This window comes from Gracilinanus agilis, chromosome 4 (genome assembly GCF_016433145.1).
Source record: "Gracilinanus agilis isolate LMUSP501 chromosome 4, AgileGrace, whole genome shotgun sequence".
In the NCBI taxonomy this organism is placed as follows: Eukaryota; Metazoa; Chordata; class Mammalia; order Didelphimorphia; family Didelphidae; genus Gracilinanus; species Gracilinanus agilis.
Window position 1 is genome coordinate 299,814,481 of NC_058133.1, and position 25,100 is coordinate 299,839,580.

General features: G+C 32.2%; 1 protein-coding gene across 1 annotated transcript in view; it reads left to right on the top strand.

The window, feature by feature from the left end:
- Nucleotides 1-25,100, top strand: part of PHF3 (PHD finger protein 3) — an 80,185-nt gene that overhangs the window by 40,814 nt on the left and 14,271 nt on the right. Inside the window, exons 4-9 of the mRNA XM_044675974.1 lie at nt 3,071-3,380; nt 10,744-10,927; nt 20,639-20,789; nt 20,865-21,021; nt 22,755-22,871; nt 24,573-24,704. Of these exons, the coding sequence (XP_044531909.1) occupies nt 3,071-3,380; nt 10,744-10,927; nt 20,639-20,789; nt 20,865-21,021; nt 22,755-22,871; nt 24,573-24,704 (1,051 nt within the window). The remainder of the gene's footprint in view (nt 1-3,070; nt 3,381-10,743; nt 10,928-20,638; nt 20,790-20,864; nt 21,022-22,754; nt 22,872-24,572; nt 24,705-25,100) is intronic.

Genomic DNA, 25,100 nt, shown 5'->3' on the forward strand with positions numbered 1-25,100 from the left:
TTCTCTTTCACTGTTTCCTTGCTCTCTTTTCAAACAATTTAATTAATTGCTTCATGGCAAGATATGAGGAATGATTAAAACTTTTGGGGGGGGAAAGGTAAGGCAGGGTTGGAGGTGAGGGAAGGAGGGCCCTTACCCAAGTTCATAATAGAAAGGGAAACATGAAAACAACTGAAGAAATTTATTTAGGACTTAAGTTTTTAGTTTAAAAGGACTTAGCGGTAGTCTAGTTTACTTATTTTTCCTGCCAATCAATTCTTACTTTATCTCAATTATGAAGTTTGTATTAAATTTTAATTGCTAGTTTGTACCTGCATCCATCCTTAATTTGGAGTCCAGTTTACCATCATTTTAGTTACAAAGTTAGTACATAATGCGTTTCATTTTTTAACTCACTGGTCTTAGTATTACACAATCTGAAGTGTTAAAAATTAACCAAGTACACCCATAGATGGCACTAGAACTTTGTTTCATTTAAATAGAAGTTTGTAGTATTTTAAAAATAAACTAGAACCTAAGGGACATGGAAGGTAACTATAAATTGCCTAGTCATGAAGGCTTATTTTTAAACTAAGCACAGGCTTGATCGCTCCAGTCCTTTTCATGGTGTGGGGATCGCTGGATTCTTAAAGGGTATGTCAGCAAAGGGTAACCTATGGTAGGTCTTGAGGAGGAAAGGCTTTTAAAGTACAGGTCCAATGATGGATGTGGTTATTCAAAGTTCTCCTTAGCTAACACAGTCTTGGCCATGAAGCAAAGACTTTCATCCATAACTTCCACTAACTGGAAGAGTTGTGATCTGAACTAAGAGATGATACAATGGAATCATGGAATTCTTGATGGAGAGAATCATAAGATTTTTAGTTTAAAAGGACTTAAGAGGTAGTCTAGTTTACACCTTTCACACTATAGATACAGAAACAAGGTAGTGGAAAGTAAAGTTCTTTGCTTAAAGTAATTTAGGTAATTACAAGAAGATCTGGGGTTCAAGAACTTTTCTGAAACAGTATGTTCATTTGGATTTCATTTCCATAATTGGCATTGAATGCTATTTTGAAAACTTTAGGAAGGAATATTTCCCACACAATGCATTCTTAACCATCAAAGAAATTGAATTCAATTCGGATATAGCATTTAAGGGGTTTTTGGGAAAAAAAGAAAACCTCTAATTTTTGGTCTAGAGACAATTGAGACTACAAAGAGTCCTTTGACAGGAAAGTTATCATCTCTTTTACCAACTTGATGAATTAGAACTATAAGGTCATTATTTGGAAAATAAAATCATTGTGTACCCATCTCAATTTATTTTCTTGAGTAATTTTAAGAAGTTAATCTAAAAAACAATACTTTTGGCACTGTGAATCAGAGAAAAATCTAAAGCAACTCCAAAACTACATTAGTTGGCTTTTTGTTTTTATATGACCTGCCAAAAAGTCCTAGACAATGATTTGTATATCAGAATTCATGCCTTAGGTTTTTTTGAGAAACCAATGCTTTGGATTATATACCCTGAAATTTATATAGGGGATATTTTTAGTCCCTGATTTAATTTTTATTTGATATGCATCCCAAACATTCTTAAGTTGCACATTCATTTCACATCATGCTTTGCTAAAAAAATAATTTTGAGAATACAAGGCTCAAATATTGTGACATTATAAAACATAAGTCCTTAATATATGAAAATGCCATTTGACATGAGAATTCAGCTATTCACTTTTTTCAAGATCCTGCTGAATTTTGAAATTAAAAATTTTATCCGATTACCGTGTCTTTTTAATATTAGGGATGATGCTGGTAACGTAAATGGGGCTCGAAGAGAAGAATTTATAGCAGAAAAAAAGGAATTATCAGCTGAGTACATATTGAATTCAGCCCAAATATTTAACTTTTAAAAGTAAACTAAGGCTGAGGAGTCTACTGAGGTTTTAACTAGACGAAGCAAGAGGAATTTTAGCTGTAGGACCTCATGCATCACTTTTCTTTTATATGTGTGTGTGTTTAAAATATTATAGTGCTTGGAGGCAGTACAAGTTTACTCTTATGTTTTAAAAGAAATTTTAATGGAGTAAGCAATGATACGCTAACTTCCCTAGCTGAAATGGTCCATGGTGAAAATTATGATGTGATATATTTCCTTGTTAACCAATATTAATCCAGGGAGAAACATAAATTATTTTTATAAATTTCCTACATTGCTTAAAAAAATGGAATGAAAATCATTAGTAATTTGTGTGTATACCACTAAGAAGACTCAATTTGTCACCACCAAAACATTCTCATTATTAAATAACCCTTTAGTTTTTTTTAGTTAATGGTATTTAGGATTATTTCTTAGAATTCATTAATTGGATAACACTGATTCTGGTTTCATTGAGTGGATTTAAACTTTTTTGAAAGTAGGTATTGATAAAGGGACAATTTCTTTTCAGTTTTCAAAAATGGGAGAAAAGGAACAGTTTTTAAAAGCTAAGATTTCTGTTACAAAGAATTAACAATTGAATGGTATTAGAAACTGACTGGTGACCACTTTGAAAACATTTAAAAGTCATTAAGTTGATTATTTTGAAATAATACTTTGCATCTCTTGTTAAGGATAATGAATTTTCCCAAATTCCCTGTAAGTTTAAAGTGTTGTGGGCACAATAATTGTGAACTTAATTATCCTAGTTTGAAGAGTGCCTAATTTAAGGTCCATATGATTTTGTGAACAAATCATACTGTTAGCCAGAATTTTTGGATGTGTTTATGTGAGCTTTTTTATGTCAACAAATGCCAATTGCCATCAACATAGGGACAATATTAATGTCTTAACATTGATGTTACAAATTCAGTTTTTAAGTTTTATGTTTATTTCTATTTAATGAGTCAGAAAAGAATTCTGTGTTTGTAATTACTCCAATAAAAAAGAAAACATGATAGAAATCAAGAACTTAAATAAAAATTTTGTGTTTAAAGAACTTTGGGATATTATGTAAAATGCAGTGGAAGCAATTATTTTGAGTAACATTATTTTGAACTTGTAAGTAAATTTTAAACCTCTTATTAACTGAAAGGTTTTTCTTTTCAGGTTTATGGTTGGCTGTGGAAGATGTGATGACTGGTTTCATGGAGATTGTGTAGGTTTAAGCCTTTCTCAAGCACAGCAAATGGGAGAAGAGGACAAAGAATATGTATGTGTGAAATGTTGTGCTGAAGAAGATAAAAAGAGTGAAACTTTGGATTCAGAAATTTTGGAAAACCAAGCTAAAATTGAAGTTCATAGAGAAGATAAAACAATGGATTGTGAAAAACTTGGTTTATCAAAGCAAGCACCTACAAATGAAAAAAACAAGCATGTAGATGAATCGACAAAGCACAAGGTCAAAATTTTAAGACGGGTGAGACTTTTTTAAAGTATTCTTTTAAAAAAAGCAAGTATTTATTTTTTCTCTCCTGTTTCTCCCATCTCCCACTCCCTATTAATAAAAGAAAATAATAAAACTCTTGTATCAGATTTTCAAGGTCAAAAAATTCCTCATGTTGGCCATATTAAAAAAATTACAGGTAAGATTTTAATTAATATTTAGTTATTATTTAGAATTTTGCTTTACACAATAATAGGATGTGATAATTCACTCCAAACTTGGATGCTGGTTGGCCTTGTAAGGATCTTTTAAAACAGAAAATGTTTTTCTGGACTTGTGATTATATTGATAAAGCTCATTTGCAGTGAGAATAAATTTGTCAGTGCAAATCAGCTACTCTTTTGTAAATTTGGAGTTACGAATTGCCTGGACCACTCACAGGTTAATGACTACCCTAATGTTAAACAATTAGCCTTTGATAGATGGAAACTGAACCCAAGTCTTCCTCTTCCTTAGCCAGCTTTTTAAAGTTACTCCTGGCATTCTTTCATGTATAATTTAGATTCCTTGGGATTACAAAAGACTTCTGTTGTTTTCAAAACATATGATTATTACTTTTCAAATTCTTTATTGTCTTAAGGTATTTTGACTTTTTTGCTTTTTTTCTGCACGAATTACTAGATGTTTAATTGTAATAGCTTGGTGTATAAGCCATGTTTGCCAATAATGTTAAGAAAGGATATATAGTTTTATAACCCTTTAGGCATAGTTTCAATTATTCTCTAGAGTGGTTAGATCAGTTCATGATTCTAAAATAGTACATTAGTTTTCCAATTTTCCCATATTCCCTCCAACATTTTTCATTTTCCTTTTCTATCATATTAGCCAATCTGGTAGGTTTGGAGTGGTACCTCAGACTTATTTTAATTATAATTTCTTTAATCAGTTGTCATTTAGAGCATTTTTATATGACTATAGATAGCTTTGATTTCTTCATCTGAATACTGACTGTTCATATCCTGTGATCATTTATCTATTGGGGAATGAATCATTCTTAAAAATTTGACACAGTTCTCTATGTATTTGAGAAATGAGAACTTTATTAGAGAAATTTGCTATAAAAAATTTCCCCAAATTTTCTGCCTTCTTTTAATCTTGATTATATTGGTTTTGTTTATGGAAACCCCTTTAAATTTAATCAGAATTATCCATTTTTCATCTTGTAATGCTGTTTGTTCATATATTCTTCCCTTATTCATTGATCTGACAGGTAAACTACTTCATGGTGTCATCTTTTATATTTAAATCATGCATCCATTTTGACCTTATTTTGATAAATGGTATGACAAGTTGGTCTATACCTAGTTTCTACCAAACTGCTCTCTGGTTGTGAGGTGTTTTTTTTTTTTTTTGGTCAGTGATTTCTTATCCTAAAATTTGGGATCTTTGGGTTTATTACATTCCATATTTCTATGATTATAACTACTATTGTGTACCTAATCTAGTCTTGATTCACCACTCTTATGTTTTAATCTACCAGATTGTTTTGATGATTACTGATCTGTAATACAATTTAAGATATAGTATGTCCAGGCCACTTAACTTCATTTTTTAAAAATAATTTATTTGTTTTTCCCAGTGAATTTTAAAATAATTTTTTCTAGCACTGTAAAATAATTTTTTGATAGTTTAATTATTGTTTGAAAAGTTGTTTGAAACTGTTTTAGGTAGAATTGTTGTTTTTTATCATATTGGCTTGGCCTACTCATAAAAATTAAAATTTTTCAACTTGAGATCAGACTTTCTGTGAAAAGGGCTTTGAAAGTGTGTTCATGTAGTTCCTGTGTTGTCTTGGCAGGTAGACTCTCAAGTAGTTTATCTTGTCTATGGTTATTTTAAATGGAATTTCTCTATCCCTTCTTGTTGGACTTTATTGGTAACATAGAAATGCTGCTGACCTATTTATTTATTCATTCATTTATTTATTTATTTCCTTGTTATTCATTTATTTATTTATTTTAACTTTAGCTTTGCTAAGGTTAATTATTTCAAATAGTTTTTTAGTTGACTCTTTAAGTTTCTTCAAGTATATGATGGTTTGGTTTCCTCATTGTCTAGTCTAATTCCTTCATTTTCTTTTTCTTCTTTAATTGCTATAGTTAGTATTTTTAGTACAATGTTGAATGATAATAGTGATAATGAACATTTTTGCTTCATCCTTGTTTTTATTGGGAAGGATTCTAGCTTATCCTCAAATATAATGCTTGCTAATGGTTTTGAATAAATACTACTTAGAATTTTAAGGAAAGCTCTGTTTTATTCCTATGCTTCCAATTTTTTTTCCTAAACCCTTAACCTTCCATTTTAGAATCAATACTGAATATTTCTTCCAAGGCAAAGAATGAGAAGGAACTTGTCCAGCAGGGTTACACAGCTGGGAAGTGTCTGAGGGCATTTTTGAACCTAGGACCCACTGAGCCACCTGGCTGGCCCTTTTGTTTTTAATAGGAATGAGTATTGTATTTTTTCAAAAGCTTTTTTGTTTACCTATTGAGATAATTATATAGTTTCTGTTGGTTTTGTTATTGATACGAACAGTATCCTGATAGTTTTCCTAATGTTAAACTAGCCCTACATTCCTATTATAACTCCCACTTGGTCATATGTGATCTTTGTGACATGTTGCTGTAATCTGCTTGCTAATATTTTATTTAAAATTTTTTCATAAGGGAAATTAAATTGGTCTATAGTTTTCTTTCTCTGTTTTCATTCTCCCAGGTTTAGGTATCAGGACCATGTCTGTATTGTGAAAGAATTTGGGAAGAACTACTTTTTTGACTATTTTTTAAAGTAGTCTATATTGTGTTGGAACTAATTAATGTTTAAACGTTTGGTAGAATTTACTTGTAAATCCATGTGGTCCTGGGGATTTTTTCTTAGGGAACTCGGTGTTCAATTTCTTTTTTTCTAAGATAGGGTTGTTTTAAGTATTCTATTTCCTCTTCTGTTAATCTGGGCAATGTGTACTTTGTAAATATTAATCTATTTCACTTAGATTGTCAGATTTACTGACATAAAGTTGGGCAAAACCGCTCCAAATAATTGCTTTAATTTCCTCTTTATTGGTGGTAGATTCTCCCTTTTCATTTTTGATTCTGGTATTTTCGTTTTCTTTTTCTTTAATCACATTAACCAGTGTTTTATCTATTGAGGTTTTTTTCACCTACCATAAAACCAGCTATTTTCCCCTACCATAAAGACCAAGTTTTATTAGTTTATTAGTTTTCCTACTTTAAATTTTGTTAATTCTCTGATTTTGAGGATTTTTCATTTGTCCTTTTTCTAGTGTATTTAGTTATATCCCCAATTCATTCATCTGTTCTTTCTATATTTTACTGATGTCAGCATTTAAAGGGTACAATTTTTCCAAAGCTAAGTTGACTGCTTTGACTACATCTGATAAACTTTGTTATGCTGTCATTGCCATCATTCTATTCTTTCTTTTTTAATCTTAAAATAATCATACTGTTTTAACATTTACTTTTTAAAATTTGGGTTCCTAATTCCCATTATCCCTACCTTCCCTCATTTATTGAGAAAACAAGCAATATGGTATCAATTATACATGTGAATTTATGCAAAACATTTCTGTATTGTGAAAAAATAATTAAGTGAAAAAATATACTTCATTCTATTCTTGGAGTTCATCATTTCTTTCACTGGAGGTGGATAGCATTTTCATTTCCTTTTAAAATTATTTATTTATTTATTTAGGGTGTTTTTCCATGGTTACATGATTCATGATTTTTCCTACCCCATTTCCTTCCAGAGCTGACAAGCAATTCCACTGGGTTTTACATATATTGTTGTTCAAAACCCATTTCCATGTTATTTATATTTGCAGTAGAGCGATCTTTTAACGCCAAAACTCCAATCATATCCCCATTGAGCCACTTGATTGATCATATTTCTTCTGAGTTTCTGCTCCCACAGTTCTTTCTCTAGATGTGGATAGTGTTTGTTCTCAATCCTCTGGATTGTCCTGGACCATTGCATTGCTGTTAGAAAAGTCTCTTACATTCGATTGTACCACAATGGATTAGTCTCTGTGTATAACGTTCTCCTGGATCTGCTCCTTTCACTCCGCATCCATTTCTGGAGGTCTTTCCAGTTCACAAAGAAATCCTCCAGTTCGTTATTCCTTTGAGCACAATAGTATTCCATCACCATCAGATACCACAGTTTGTTTAGCCATTCCCCAATTGATGGACACTCCCTTATTTTCCAATTTTTTGCCACCACAAAGAGTGCGGCTATAAATATTTTTGTACAAGTTTTTTTCTTTATTATCTCTTTGGGGTACAAACCCAGCAGTGGTATGGCTGAGCGTGACCTTTTTTTCTTATAGATGAATTTTTTATTATTTTTTCTAGTTCTAGGAAATAATTTTTGAGTAGTTTGGTTGATATGATTCTTTCTAGGTTGGCTTGGCCTATGTATGAGCAATTAATATTTTTCCAGTTTTTTAAGTCTGACTTTGTGTGATTATCATTTTTTTTAATGAAGTTGTTGATTGTTTCTATGATTTGTTCTTTGACCCATTCATTATTTGTGATTATTTAGTTTCCAATTAATTTGTTATCTCTGTTTCTACATCCTTTAGTTGATTGTAATTTTTATTGCATTATGATCTGAAAAGGATGCATTTGATGTTTTTTATTTTCTGCATTTAGTTGTATGGTTTTTATGCCCTAATATGTTGTCAATTTTTGTTTAAGTGCCATATACTGCTGAGAAAAAGACATATTCCTTTCTTTTTTCATTCAGCTTTCTCTAAAAGCCATCATATATTTTCTGAAATTCTTTTTATCTCTTTAACTTTTTACTATTTTTTTTTGTGTTAGATTTATCTAGTTCTGGAGGGGAAAGTTAAAGTCCTCTTCCAGTATTACTTTACCATTTCTTCCTCTAACTCATTTAACTTTTCCTTTAAAAATTTAGCTGCAATGTCATTTGGTACACATATGTTTAGAATTGATTATTTCATTGTTTCTGGTACATTTTAGTAAGATATAGTTCCCTTGCTTATCTCTTAATTAGTTCTATTTTTGGTTTTGCTTTGAGATCATTATTCCTACCTCACCTTTTTTTTTTTTTTTTTTTTATACTTCTGCTGAAGCACAATAGTTTCCACTTTAACCTCTTAACCATTTCTCTTTGTGTACTTTTACACTCTGCTTCAAGGGTATTTTCTTGAAAACATATTGTAAGATTTGGATTTTTAATCCACTCTGCTTTTATGAGTTCATCCCATTCATATTTACAGTTATAATTATTATTGATGTATTTCCCTCTGTCTTAACCCCCTCCCATTTTATCCTTCTCTGTTTCTCTTCCTCTCTCCTTTTACCTTCTCCCTCTTCAAAAAATGTTTTATCTCTTACCTCCCCCTCCCCCGGTCTTCCTTTTCTTTTGCTAATCCCTCTTCCTTTCTCTTTTCTACTTATCTGTTGTGTAAGATTTATTTTTCTACCCAACTGAGTGTGTTTATTTTTCCCTCATTCTGCTTGTTCCAGTGAGAGGAAGAACCAAGTATTGTTCACTTCCATATCCATCTTCTTATCTATTGTAAAATTTCTTTTATATGAAATAATTTAGTCCATTCTACCTTTCCCTTTCTCCTTATCCCAGTGTATTCTTCTTTTCTTACCCCTTGATTTTCCTTTTTCTGAATGTCATCCCGTTATAGTCAACTCACATGCATGTTCTTTATCTATGACTAATGCTTTCTCTCTGTAGTCTCCTTAGTTAGTCTTTTATAACTGCCCTAATATTGATAAAAATTCTTAGGAATTACAGTTATTTTCTCAGGTAAGCATGCAAACAGTTTAACCTTATTGAATTATTATCTTTCCTCTGCCTGTTCGTGCTTCTCTTGAGTCTTATATTTGAAAATCAGAATTTTCCATTCAGATCTATTTTTTTAAAATCAGGAATTCTTTAATGTCCTCTTTCAATACATTTTCCTGTTTTTTTCCCCTGAAGGATTATACCCAGTTTTCCTGGGTAGGTGATTATTGGTAGTAATCCTAGCTCCTTATCCTCCTTGATATTATATTCTTAGCCCTTTTATCCTTTAATGTAAGTTGCTAAATCTTGTGCTTTTCTGACTACAGTTCCACATTGTTTGAACTATTTCTTTCGGTATTTTCTTGGAGCTCTGAAATTTGGCTGTAATATTTCTGCTAGTTTTAATTTCATTTTGGGATCTCTGTCAGGAAGTGACCAATGGAAGCTTCCCATTGTATTTCACCCTCAGGTTCTAGAATATCAGGGAAGTTTTCCTTAATAATTTTTTGAAATATGGTGTTTGTGCTCTTTTTTTAGATCATGGTTTTCTGGTAGTCCAAGAATTCTGAAATAATCCCTCCTTAATCTGTTTTTCAAGTCAGTTGTCTTTCCAATATTTCACATTTTCTTATGTTTTTTTCATTCTTTTTGTTTTGTTTATTGCTTCTTCATATCTCATGTAGTCATTAGCTTCTATTTATCCAATTCTACCAAAAATCTCCTAATCTCTTTTAAGAATTCTTTTTGGGTCTGCCACCAATTCACATTTTTCTCTGAGGCTTTACGTGTAGCCATTTTGACAATGTTGCCATGATCTAAATTTGTATTTTGATTTTCCTATCACCAAAGTAACTTTATATGGTCAGATTTTTTGTTGTTGTTGTTGTTACTCATTTTTGCAGGCTTTTTCTTGTCTTTTAACTTTATTTCAAAGTTGGATTCTGTTTCTGGGGAAGAAGGAGCACTGCTTAAAGAGTCTCAAATTGCTTTTCAGGATTGCTAGCCTAATTCACAGCTCTCTGCTTGGTATCATTCTTCCTTTATTTTTTACACAATTGGTGTAAAAATCTGATAGCTAATTTTGGGCAGGGTGGACAAGAACTTGTGAGGTGTTGCAAAATCTTACTTATGGACAAATAGAAGTTGACTAAGTTATATCAACTTTTATTTTTTAATAGAAAACTTTACCTTAAAATATTGTGTTGTACTTTTAATTTTTTTTTCACAATTTTTAAACTGTTTTTACCATTTGGCTTAACTTTTAGGCATTTCTTTTTTTTTCTTTTTTTATCTTTTGGCTGAATCTGTGATTTTATTGGTATAGGAACTGTCTGTTAAGGAAAATTCCTCTTAACAGTGCAGATCTGACTGCTCTACGTACGTACTTTATAGTCTTACTTACTTAAGGTTACAGTCTATATATGTCAGAGGTTGGACTTAAACCCAGGATTTCCTGATTCTAACACCTTTTCTCATTCTATTATGCTGTAAAGCCCTCTGTTTGTTTTTTATTGTTTGGAATTAATCAATTTAAATATTTTTTCAGGAGTCTGGTGATGGTAAAAATTCATCAGAATATAGAGATTCTGAGATTAAAAAATGGCAACTGGCTCCTCTTCGAAAGATGGGACAAACAGTTTTACCCCGGAGATCCTCTGAAGAGAAAAATGAAAAAATTACAAAAGAATCCACTACTGTTTTTTGCACAGGAGAAAAGACCACAAAATCAGGTATGGAATATGACACAGATTATTTCACTGTTGTATTTATATTTCATGGCAGGTATTACTGCCTAGAACAGTAGGAGAAGTTCTGTAATTTTTTAAATGTCTTTATTATGTTTAAGTATATTTCTATTGCAAGAAATTTCTGCAGCAGAGTTGAAACTTTATATGATATTCTGAAACTAAACTAACTTATGGTTTCCTTATCTTTATTAATTTAATACAGTGAAATAATAGCATGATTAAGGAAAGTTGATACTTCTTTAAGTGCCTTATTTCAAGGTTTGTCCTGCTCCAGTCAATCAACAAGCATTTATAAATTGCTTCCTCTGTGCTAGGTGCTTGGATACATAGGTCAAAATAAAATAGTCCTTCCCTGAAAAGAGTCTATATTTTATTAGGCTACACATAAACATATATTAGAGGAATTTTTAACCTTTTTTCTGTCATAAACTTCTTTGTCAAGTCTAGTAAAATGCTCTTTGCCTAGACCCTTTCTCAAAATAAGGTTTTTTCATACATAAAACACATATGATTGCAAAAGAAACTAATTGTAGTGAAATATAATTACCAAAATATTAAAAAGTAGATTATGGACTTCAAGTTCAATACTCCTGATATAGGGAAGTAGATACAGAGTGATGTGGGTAGGGCATTTGATTATGGGATTGAATGGGGCAAGGAGAGGAAAGCTTCAGTGTAGAAGAAAAGTCTTGGATTCTGGTGGTGAGGTAGATGAGGGAAATGAATTCTAGGAACAATGAGATAGTCAAGTGCAAAGGAACAGAGATAGGAATTGTAGTGCTACTTTTGAAGACTAGAAAGAATATCTGATTCATTAGGCTAAACTTTTTAAAGAGGGGGCCAAAGGAAGGGAAATGCTCATCTGTCCGTCTGTTTCTAAGGCAACTCTTTCCAAGTTTCATTGTATTGTATCCTACTCATTGTATTCGTCAGATTAGGAATAATGTCTAGTGGCTGGATAGAACATTTCAGTTTGCTGCATGTGGCCCACTGGCTGTGGTTTGCTCATCACTGCATTAGACCATAGAGTTCCTAAAGAGGAGTAATGTATAATAATGCTCAAAAGGTAGGTTGTGAAGAATTTTTAAAATGCATACAGTTTATATTTGACACTAGAGATAATAGGGAGCCATTGGAATTAATTGAGTGGAGGAATAACATGGTCAGATCTCTGCTTTAGGAAAATCATTTTGGCAGCTGTCTTAAGGAGAAATTGGAGTTGGGTGAGACTTTAAGCAGAAAGACCAATTAGATATCTATTGCAATAGTTCAAGCAAGAAGCAATGGTGACTTGAACTATAGTGCTTGACTTGTGATTGGATAGAAGGGAATGCATATGATAGATATTGTGGAAATAGAAATGACAAGCATTTCCAGTGGGTAACTGGAGAGACATTAGGACTGAGTACTTAGGTTTGGAGGTCATTCGTGATGATGTTTAAACTTACTGCCAACCCCAAGAAAGAGATTGGAGATAGAGAAAAGGTACTCAGGATATTATCTACTGTTGTGAAAGTTATATAGATCATAATCCAGCAAAGGAGACTTGGAAATTTTGTTCAGACAGGAGAACCAAGAAGACAAATGTTGTAAAGATGTAGAGAAGAGAGTAGCTACCAGTGTTAAGTACTGTTTTAAGAAGATAAAATACTTAGTGGAAAAAATGCAAGTGTTTATTTCCCGTTTTGAATTTATATTGTGTTCTAGAATTTATATAAAACTTTTTAGCACAAAATGGAATTATTTCTTTAATATAGTGAAAATATTCTCTTTTTGGTTTGCTACATCTAATAATTCTCATAGCAGAAAGCATCATTTGATAGCAATTTATTTTTTGTTTATGCCATAAAACTAGTTAGTGTCAGAGTCAATTCTAGAGAATTTTTTCCACCTGGTTAAACTATTGTTTGTGGGATGCAAGAAAATTTAGCAAATTCATCATGGCTTCTGCTTATATTTGAATAAGGGCATGATGTTAGACCATAATGACAGTTCCTAAGGTTTTCTAAATGATGCCTCAGTCTAGGAACCTTTTGTGAAATACAAACATACTGTTGGAAATATTTATGTTATTTTATCAATATAAATATTTTTGGTGAAATTATAACATCCTGCTTAAATTACTGAACCATAATAATAGATGAGTAAACACTAAATAAAAGGCTGATCAAACAATTTGCTAGTTATCCTTTCCTTGGGGGGGAGGGGGGTCTTTATTTTCTATTATGTTTATTCTTCATCAGTATTCCTTCCAGTGATGATCTTATCTAATGAAAATTTTCTTTTTTGTCTTGTAAATCTTTCTGTTGGGGAAGGTAGTAGAGTGTTCTACCCTTTATGTTGGAGGATTTATTATAGATCTCATGACATTGGGTGGATACTTATCAATGGGACACATGAACTCTCATATCATTATGTTTCATTTATTGTACATGATTGCCCTATCTCAGTGATGGGCAAACTTTTGAGTTTGGTGTGTCAAAATTTGCCAAAAAACCAAGCATAACTCGGGTGGTATGTCACTTCAAGAAAAAACCCATAATTTCACGATATTTATAGTTTAAATAACAAAAATGTATAATTGTAATACATAACTGTATTTAATAAACTAAAATAGATAAATTAATTTAGCTAGAATTGTCATCTATAGTGTACAGAGTGTCTACACTACAATACAGCAAATGTTTCATCCTTGTCATGCAGCTCCATACTTCTCTGTATGAGGCCACATGTTATCAAAAATGGCTACACGACATGCATGTCATAGGTTTACCATAACTGGCCTATCTTCTTCATGTACAACTTTGATACCAATTTTCCTTTGAGGTCTTTGTTGCTGCTAATGTGTTGCAGCCTACCCAGAAATGTCATATGCCTCTCCATTGTCCTTTGATCATCTGTCAGTTTTAATTCTTTAGGGACTACTATTCCATGATTCTCAGCTCTACAGTAACATAATGATATTAAGAATTTGGCCCTTTGTTTTTCAGGGAGAGGCTTGGGATATTTAAAAGTACTTGGCCGTTTTCTCAAAAGCAGTTCAGCATGCTTTCCTTTCTGCTCAGTTCTGTTTACTAGCCATATGTAATATGTAAGCTGATGGATTAGCTCTTTACATTGATTGCTTAATTGTTTACCATAATCTGGACTAGGCATTTTTGATCCACTTGCCATTTTTTTGTGGATAGTTAGAATGGATTCTCTGTACTCCCTACCCCTGGAATGTTTTTCTTCTATACTTATACCTCCTGGATTCTCTAGTTTACTTCAAGCCTTGTCTCTCACCCCACCTAGTAGAGGTGTGGTTCTCCTAAGTGCTTTATTGAGGTCTGGTAATGTTTAATTCTTATCTTTATGTTTCCAGCACTTAATACAGTGATTAGTATATAAAATGTTTATTGGATGATTGATTTTGAGTGATTGTGAATCCTCTTTAGAAGGCTTTGCAATTTTGAGGATAGATGTATTTAGCATAATGAATGTTGTGTAAATAGGTGCTTCTGGAAGACCTCACCATATACAAGGAAACCTTTCATTTTATATAAGTCTTGATGTACATATACATACATATGTGTTTATGATTAATTGGAGATAAAGTTAATTCTCTCTTACCTGTAGAAATTGATAATTGAACCTATGGGAGCTGATGAGATCACCCAATAAAATATATAGTATAGCAAAAAGAAGAGGTGACCCAGGAGAGCCTCAGAGCCTTGGAAGACACTCATTGTCAGTGGACATGACAAGTGGGTGGAAAACTAGCAAGGGAGACTAAGAAGGAGATATTTGAGAAATAGCAGGAGAACATAGTATCACAAAAACCTAGATAGAAGATAATATCCAGAAGAAGGTATATCTCAGGCAGTAAGCTTTTGTTAATGCTTTTTATGTGCCAGGCAGAATACAAAGAAAGGTAAAAAGATAGTCCTGGCTTTTAAGCAGTCCACAGTTTAAAAGGGGAAACAACATTAGAACAACTAGGTACAACCAAACAAGCTTTTTTCAAGATAAATCAGAACCAGTTAACAGAGGGAAGGCACTAGAATTAGAAAGAATTTGGAAAGGCTTCCTGTAGAAGGTGAGATTTGAGTTGGAACTTGAAGAAAGCCAGGAAATGGCAATGGAAGAATTCCATCCAGTAGAGAAAGCTTAAGTGTCTTGTTTGCGAATGGGTCAAGGGATATATGTATGTGTGTGTGTGTGTGTTTATAATGAAGTTTGCATGCCAGAGGATTTTATATTTAATCATCTTGGGGTGGTGTGGAGGGAGTGGGGTAGCACGGTCAAACCTTGTGCTATAAAGAGGATCACTATGACAATTGACTAGAATGGGGAGAAATATGTGGCAAGTAGACCAAATTGAGTAAGCCATTGCCTTAGTGTAGTTACATGGTGATAAGGGCCTATATCAAGGTGATAACCTGTGTCAGAGGAGGGAAAAGGGCCTATTTGAGAAATGTTATGAAAGTAAAATCATTAGGCCTTGGCAACAAATTGTATTCAGGGCAAAGGGGAGAGGGGAGTGGGGAGAAGTGGAAAAGGGGAATATCAAGGATGACACCTAGTAATAGAGTTTGTATGCCTGGGAAGATAGTGATTGAGGATAGGAGAATTTTATTACATACCATGGAGTTTTTAAAGCAGTTCAACCTCAAAAAATGACTGCTGTGCTTCCCAGAAACTTATATAAAACTCTATATCTGGAATTCCTTTTTTTTAGAATTAAGAGGAGGAAAACTCCTTTGATTTCTTTACTTAAACATATTAGAAACAACCTGTAAACAGAAAAGACAATTCTTTACTGCCAATTGCTAGAGATAGTGAATTTTGATAAGCAAAAATTTCATCCAGATAAAGAGAATTCTAGCAAGTAACATGGCATATCAGCTTAGTTCTCTCAGTAAAGTAAGAAGCAAGGTCCTCAGATGATAGGGTAGAGAAGATGTAGGAGGCTAAGAGAGGACTAGCTTCTGTTGGGTAGTGAAACAGTCTTTTTGGGAAGGAATTGCTGCAGTGGTGGCCAGGGGAGATCAGATAAGAAATTGTAGGGTACTTAGACAGCTGGCTTGTGTATGTTGATGGGGTTGGGGGTGGGTGACATAGGGATGAAGGTGGCACGCAGTGAGAGTTGTCTGGGGGTGTGATTTGACAAGAGGTGAGCAGTGTTAGCAGAAGACAAAGGATGTGAAAGAAGAGAACGATGAATGAAGTTGAATTGGTTAGGTTTAGGATGGAGATTAGAAAGGGAAGAACATTAAATAACGGGTAATGATCTGAGAAAGCACTGAAGATTAGAGGAATTTGAGGTTGTAATAGGTTTAGGTGAGGGAAGGCATTGGGGAAATGTATTATATTTTTTTATGTCCTTGTTTTTTCAAATGAAAAAACAATTTTTAACCTTTTTTTATAAAATGTTTGAGTCAAATTCTTATCTTCCCTCCCTTCTATCTGTCCCTGAGACAACAAGTAATCTGATAGAGATTTTACATGTGTAATGTATAAAACATCTTTACATATTAGTCATTTTGTGAAAGAGAACTTGAACAAACAAAAGAAAAGTGAAGAAATAAAATGAAATATAGTGTCTTGGTCTACATTCAGATTCTATCTGTTCTTTTCTGGAGGCAAATGGCATTTTTCTTCATGAGTCCTTGAGGATTGTCTTGCATCACTGTAATGCTAAGAATAGCTAAGTCATTCATAAATGTTCATTATATAATATTGCTGTTACTGTGTACAATGTTCTAGTCCTGCTCACTTCACTTTGCATCAGTTCATATAGGTCTTTCCAGGTGTTTTCTTAGACATTCCTTCTAATCGTTTCTTATAGCACAGTATTATTTTATTACAACTATTTACTACAACTTGTTCAGCTATTACTTAATTGATAGACATGCCCTCAGTTTCCAATTCTTTGCCACGACAAAAAGAGCTGGTATAAATATTTTTGTATGAACAGATTGTTTTCCCTTTTTAAGAATCTCTTTGGGATATAGACCTAGTAGAGGTATTGCTGGATCAAAGGCTAGTAGTTCCAAATTGCTCTCTTTTCCCACATACCCTCCAGCATTTATTATTTTCCTTTTCTGTTATTCATGGTATCCATTTGGACCTTAGGTTGTAAATGATAATAATAGTCATTATTATTATTATTATTATTATAATAGCTAGAATCTGTATATCATTTTACAGTATAATTTCATTTTATCCTCACAACAACCCTAGGAGGTAAGTGCTATTATTAACCCCATTTTATAGATGAGGAAAATAAGATAGCCAGCAGATAAGTGAACTTGCTCAGGGTCAAACAGGCCCAGTGCTTCATCACTGTACCGTCTACCTGCCAAATTATTCTTGGATGGAGATTCACATGAGAGTTTCCCCCAGATGATTTTAAAAAAATTAAAGTATTTTAAGTCATTAGCATTATGTTTAATGTCATTGTGGATTATTCATCAAGCCTTTTTAGATTGTTATACTGAATATAGGTTATTACTTTTTATCTCTAACCTTGAGTACAGCTAATGTTTGTGAATTGATATTAGATAGTTCATTCATAAATATCTATAAAAGTGATTTTTTAGGGAAAACAAATGCCTCTTAAGTGGCAGCTGGTGGCATATGTTAGAACTGTCCCCTGACAATAGCCCTGAACAAATAATTTAACCTGCTGTTTGCCTCAGTTTCCTCAATTCAAAAAAAGTACATAGCACAGTGGCTGGTATATAGTAGATGCTGTATAATTGCTCATTTCCTAACAGAGTTGAAAGCATAGCATAGTTTTAAATTCTGAAGGAAGTTACATGTAGTGTGTAATGATTTTGCTTTGATTTATCATGATACATGTGATTGTTAGTATATTCATTCATTTATTCATTTAACAGTCACTTATGAGCAAAGAGGAATGAGGGAGAATGGACAATTTGTGAATCTCACTCATCTGAAATGAATAAAAGAGAGAAGATTACACATAAATACAGTTGGGAACAGAAACATATCTTATCCAGCAGGGAGAAAAGGATTAAGGAAAAGAATTTGGTTGGTAGGGGAAGAAGGTGAGCTGATAAGGGAGGCATTAGAAGAAGTAAAATGGGGTGGGAAGGTAAGAAGAGGACTATAGACAAAGCAGAATCCATCCAGTGCTATTTACAAGAAACATACTACAAAGAAAAAACTACACAAGTTAAAATAAAGGGCCCAGGGAGGATTTATTATGCATTGGCTAAAGTAAGAAAAGGCCCAGGTAGGAATAGTGATCTTAGACAAAGTAGAAATAGAACTAATTAAAAGAAATAAACAGGGAAACTTCATTTTGCCTAAAGATACCATAGACAATAAAGTAATATCAAAATAAGCACCAAATGGAATGGTATTTATCTAAATTCTTTTTTTAAAAGGTATTTTATTTTCCCAATTACATTTAATAATAGTTTTCGATATATGTTTTCTAAAGTTATAAGTTCCAAATTGCCTTTCCCTCCTGGAGATGGTAAGCAATTTAATCTGGGTTATACATGTAATGTGTAAAACATATTTCAATATTATTCATTGTTCTAAGAGAATACTCATATAAAACCAAACCCCCCAAATAAAAACAAAAATAAACTAAAGTGAAAAATAGTATGTTTTGATCTACATTCTGACTGCAATAGTTTAAGAAGATAGAATTCTTTGTCATAAGTCCTTCAGAGTTGTTCTGGATCATTCTATGGTTGAGTTTAGCTTAGTCTTTCACAGTTGGGTCATCTTAGAGTATTAGCATCTAAATTCCTAAAGGAAAAATTAAATGATTTATGAGCAGCAGTAGACAGTAAAACTATAATAGTGAGTACCTCAATTTGTCCCTTTCAGACTTAGATATAGCTGAACAAAGAATATTCAAACAAGAAAGAAGAAGCTGAATAAAATTTCAGAAAAGTTAGATATGATAGGCTTGAAAAATGTTGAATGGGAATAGGATGCAATATAGCTAATCCTCAGCTCTGCATGACTTCACAGAAATTGTCCATTATTAAAGGGGAGGGGAAGCTTTACACATAAACATAGAAAAATAGAAATATCAAATACTTATTTTATCATCCATAATGTAATAAATATTGCATTCATAAAAGGTTTTTGAAGAAAAGATTAAAAATTAATTAGAATCTTTGATGAATAGATACATTAAAGAACAATTTAGGGAAACAGTTTCTTTACAATTAATGACAATTAAACAATACAACAAAGTTTTTGAGATGCAGCTAAAGCAATAAGGAGAGTTTTATGCCTCTGTAACCCTTTCATCTTTAAGTGAGAATAGGCCAACAAATTGAGCATGGAACTAAAATTATCTAGAAAACCAACAAATTAAAAACCAAAATAGAAACCCTGAAAGTCAAAAACGAGATTAACAAAATTGAAAGTGTTTTTTTTTTAAATTAACAGAACTAGGAATTGTTTTTAAAAAACAGTAAAATAGACGAACTATTAGCTAATTTGATTAAAAGAAAAAAAACTATATTTTCATTATCAAAACTGAAAAAAGTGAATTCAGAACAAATGAAGATATACAATCAATTATTAGATGCTGTTTCACCCAACTATATTTCAGTAAAACTGATCATCTAGGTGAAATGTTACATATTTACTAATATATGAATTTCCCAAATTGATAGGAAATAGAATACTTTGAATAGTTTTTACCTTATTAAAAAAAAAACTGAACAAGCCATAAAATGAACCCTGGTAAAAGGGAAGAAGCCAGGATTTTCAGGCAAGTTCTGCTGAACATTTAAAGAATTTAAACTAAAGAAGAGGTACTACTAAAATAACTTCCTTAAAATATAAAAAGGGTTTTGATACTGAAAATAAGCAGAATAAAAACAAAATTCTGTGGATCAGCTTTCTAAATTTCCTGTTGATGCAAAATTAAGCAAAATTATGGACTATGACCAGGCTGGATTTATACCAGGAATTCAAGGCTAGCTCAGTAATATAATTGACCATATTAATAATAAAAATCAAACAATTATTTTAATAAATGAAGGAAAAACTTTTGACAATCTACAACACTGGAAAGGTTTTGATTTTCTTGTCTTCTTAGTAGATGGAAAGGGGGAGAAAGGAGGAACAAAATTTAGAAGTTAAAATTGAATTTTTAAAAAGTCACCTGTTAATAATAGGAAAAGCTTGGCTCTCAGCTAGCATAGCACTAATCATTTTTCTTACAGTAAGCAACTACTCAAGTTCTAGGCTTCAGTTTATTCATTTTAAAATAAGGTTATACTTGGCTTTTTCTAATTTCTCTTTGAGTTCTAAGCTGTGACTCCAGTTTTCAGACAAATTAATAAATATAAACAGTTGAAAAATAAATAACTTTTTCACTATTAGATCTTTGACTATTCTAGTCCAACAGATAAAGATAAATGGAAAAGCTCTTAATACCAGCTCTTTACTTACCCTGTCTTCAAGAATATATTTTCTACATAACTTCTATTTGACACATTAATATTTCTGAAGTTTTGAAAACGATTATCTGAAAGGGAGAATACATGGACAAAGCTTTTGGATGTATAGAGATGACTTTTCACATTTTTTTGTTTTCAGTAGTTTGATAGTTTTTTTAAAAAATGAGCACATGGATTATTAATTTTCTTTAAGCAAATTTTCGTGGACCTTAGTTTTAAGTAAAATTTTCACTTTATTTTAATTAAGGTATACATGAAAAGCAAGAGTTAAAAAAGAAGAAAACTGAGAAAGCAGGATTGCCTAATGTGCACACACCCCCTGTTCCTACTTCCAAACCTTCTGCAGACCAGATCAGGCAAAGTGTCAAACACTCTCTCAAAGACATTCTCATGAAAAGGTAACACAGTCATAGTGGCATTGTAATAAGATAGACTAATCTGTGGTTAATTTAAAAAATTATTGTTGTTTTAAGACTTACAGATTCAAATTTGAAGATTCCAGAGGAACGGGCAGCCAAAGTTGCAACAAAAATTGAAAAAGAACTTTTTTCTTTTTTTCGGGACACTGATGCCAAATATAAGAACAAATATAGAAGTTTGATGTTCAATTTGAAAGATCCTAAAAACAATGTAAGTTTAATTAACTTAATTCAAAAGTGGATTTTTTGCCAATTCAGAATTTATAATGTGCTTCAAGTTGAAATAAAAAATAGTAGGAATTTATTTGTAATATTGTATCATGCATGTTGTGGAATGTTATAAAATCATATTATAAAATCAGTTCACCTTTTAATGAAGTCTTTTGGTTAGTTTGAAGTCTAAAGGCAGACCTATCATATGTGAATTTTCCAATGTTGCATAGATATGACTGAAATGGATTTCTTTTTCTTATTTTCTCTTTTAAAAAGAAAAAACCCTTAAAAATATGAACTTTTAAATTAAATAAAGCAATTTGATCCACTTGCTATTTTATTAAGTTTAAAATATTCTTTTACCCAGAATGAATTACAAAGTGAAAATGCTAGGAACTGGCTATAGGAAATTATTTGTTTCACACCTACAAAGCACTGAGAAACACACAAGAGTTTTATTTATTATTTTTGCTAATTCATATGTGTTTTTTTGGATAAGCATTGTTTCCTTTAGCAGGTGATTACTTAATTGTCCTTAACATAATCCTACATTCAGATTGAGATATTTTTGTTTAAAATTTTCATCTCAAAAAAATGTAATAACCCATACCTTCTGTCTTAGAATCAGTACTAAGTATTGGTTCCAATGCAGAAAAGTGGTAAGGGCCAGGCAACTGGAGTTAAGTGACTTGCTCAGGGTCACGTAGCTAGGAAGTTTCAGGTCAGATTTGAACCCAGGACCTCCTATCTCTAGGCCTACCTCTCTGTCCCCTCTATTGCTACATGTTGTCATGTTCATTCTCAGCTTTAGAAAGTGTTCAAGTTTGAATATCTATTAGAATTTTAAAAGATATTCTCTGTTTTTAAGCATCTAGCTCTTAACCTTCTCCTTTGTCTGAATGATGTTATGTGTAGAGGAAGAAGTATTACATTAGAAAGTTTAAAATCCAAATTCTGCCTGTGTGTCCTTTGACAAGGGTAAGGGTATAATAACATAGTGTTAAGAACATAGCAACCTTAATTGCAGAATTTGGGGTAACTAATAACTACATTTATATCTGAGTTGACACAAGAATCCTTTCACTTATTCAGTTCATTTTTTATTATATACCTTCTGTGTGCAAAGAATTGAGATATAAAGATAGATTAGGCATAGGTACTTTTTTTTTTAAACCCTTAACTTCTATGTATTGGCTCCTAGGTGGAAGAGTGGTAAGGGTGGGCAATGGGGGTCAAGTGACTTGCCCAGGGTCACACAGCTGGGAAGTGTCTGAGGCTGGATTTGAACTTAGGACCTCCCCTCTCTAGGCCTGACTCTCAATCCATAGGTACTACTTTTGAGGAAGTTAAAATAGAAAGTTGAAAGGAACGTTGGTACTGGTACCTGTAAGGGAGGGGAGAGGCACAAGTCTACTGACTAGGTACCCGAAGGCCAGAAACTGGAATGGTGATATCTCAAGGTGAGCTGGGAATGTAAATCAAAATACTACTTTTGGTAGTGACTGATTGCCCCACCCCCCTACGAATCTATGAGGAATGTGATAGTTTTATCCCTTAAAACTAACTTTATAATAAACATTTTCAATATGTACTTCTGTAATAATTTTTCAGGTACCCTTAGGGCAAGACTTGTTTTCTTTGCAGTATCAAGCATATTAAACTATTTATTACAAATTTCTTGGAGTTGCTATTTCCTTTTGAATTATTTTCCTCTATTCTTAATACTTCTAGATTTTATTTAAAAAAGTACTAAAAGGAGAGGTAACACCTGATCATCTCATAAGAATGAGTCCTGAAGAACTAGCTTCTAAAGAATTAGCTGCCTGGAGACGAAGAGAAAACAGACATGTAAGATTATATGTACAGATGTATATGTGTGCACACACCCATACTTTAAAACTATTAAGTATGGCAGAACTCCATTTTTGACTCATTGTTCCACCTTCTTCTCTGCTGCTTAAATACTATTTATATCCTGGAACTATACCCATTTACATTTCCTAATTTGCAGAATTTGAATTTTTTTCCCTTTCAGTGATCTTCCAGACCTTCAGTCACCAAATTTACAGATATTTTCTCCCCTGATCTCTGTATGCTTTCCTTGGCCCTGCCCAATTGTGTCTTGTAGATATGTTTTTTTTTTTTTAATGAAAAAAGAAAAGTAGGCATATCTTTTGTCAGAGAATCTGATTTCTCAGAAATCTAGTAGAAAGAAAATATTCTGATCCTTCTTAATTAGATTAGGACTTTGAAAAGTAATATTCTTATGGGTTTTAAGAGATGTATTTTATATGAATATTGTAACATAATAAAATATACACCCACATTTTCTAATATTTATAATAAAGGCCTCAATAGCTTAACTATTCTAAAGTATTCTAGAAACAGAAATGTAAAGATTGTATTTATGTTTTTAACCACAGTTAGCATTGTGTCCCCAGTCATCAATGTATATCCTTTAAAAAGTAGATGCAGTATCAGTTCTGATGGGGAGAACACTTGAATTTGTTATGTCATGCTTGTACATATATTTCCGTTTTTGTCATAGTTATTTTTATCCTCTAAGCATAAAATAAAGAAAAATATTTTAATATTTAATCTTCTCTCTTATTTTCCCTTCTCTTCCAAAACAACAACTGGCAAACATGCAGAAAATTTTTTTCATCCTTGAAATTATAGTAAAGGTTACCATTATAGGCCTTTTGATATATTTAAGATCATAAATCAGGCTCACACTCAAAAGTAGGCAGAGAATAATTTACATGTGAAGATAGCTTCCAATTTCCTTGTAGCTTTACAGGGTGCTTCTTACCAAGTTTTGCTTTTAGTTGAATATGTTATACTTGTTCAAGTAAAATATGTTAAATAACACAAGAAGCAAGCAGGTCTTATTTGATCCTTGGATACTTAACATTAATGTAGTCAAAGGGAGGAGAGGGCAAAGTTAGCATTCACTTTTCTACTTTTTCTTCCAGTATCTTTAATATCTTTGACAGGGCAGGAGTAGTCAAGATAGGGGGTACTCAGTGAGTTCCCTCTCCCTTCAAAGCTCTTATCTTCTTATCTCTCATCAACAAATTTTGGTCTGCAGTTAATTTTAACTTCTACTGAGCAGTCTTATTTAGGGCAAAATGCTTATTAGCTATTTTGGATTTTTGAGAATTTGATGAGTTGCTAACTTTGCTGGGAGACTGAAACAATTAGCTGAAATTGTATCAGCTTTGTCTTTTAACTTTAAATTTGAAACTTGAAAATATTTTAAATATAAACACTTGAATGAATTCCCAATTTAAATACCATTTTATAATGCTTTATTCCGTGCCAATTCACAACTCACATTTGAGTTTCTTCTTTGTTCTAAGAATTCTGAATGATGGGTAACAATTAGGGAAAAATTACTTGTGGAAAGAAATCATTTCCATGACTTGTTCTCCTTCCTCTATTTTGTCTAAATTAATAAAATTCAATATTTTTATATATAAAAACATAACACTTATATTTTTACATTTACAACTGAAGTATTAACATAGAAAAAATATTTAATTGCAGACCATTGAGATGATTGAAAAAGAACAGAGGGAAGTTGAAAGACGTCCTATCACAAAAATTACTCACAAAGGTGAGATAGAAATTGAAAGTGATGCTCCAATGAAAGAACAAGAAGAAACCATGGAAATGCAGGTAATAACAAATAACTCATGCTTTCTAATATCCAAGGCATAATAGTTAACTTTAGGGTAGACAGCATGTGATTATAGTTTGAATAGAAAAAAAACTTTACACTCCAAAAATATGTGTGCCATTTTGAGTAGCTTAAGTATTTTTTATTTATTTTTGTTACGTAGAGGCTTTTTTATTTCCTTCATCAATTATGGTTGTAGAGAAGTTTAAATTTGTACTATTTTTCTGAATTTGTTTTACTCTGAAAATTAACCTATGTATAGTTAAGAAAATTCTTATAGTGGCATCTCTGTTTCTATAAATTTTGGTGCAGCATGGACAAGGCTAGAGGAAAACTTCATCTGGGAAAAAGTCCTCAGTTAGAAATTATGCACAATTTCTGTCCCTAAACACATC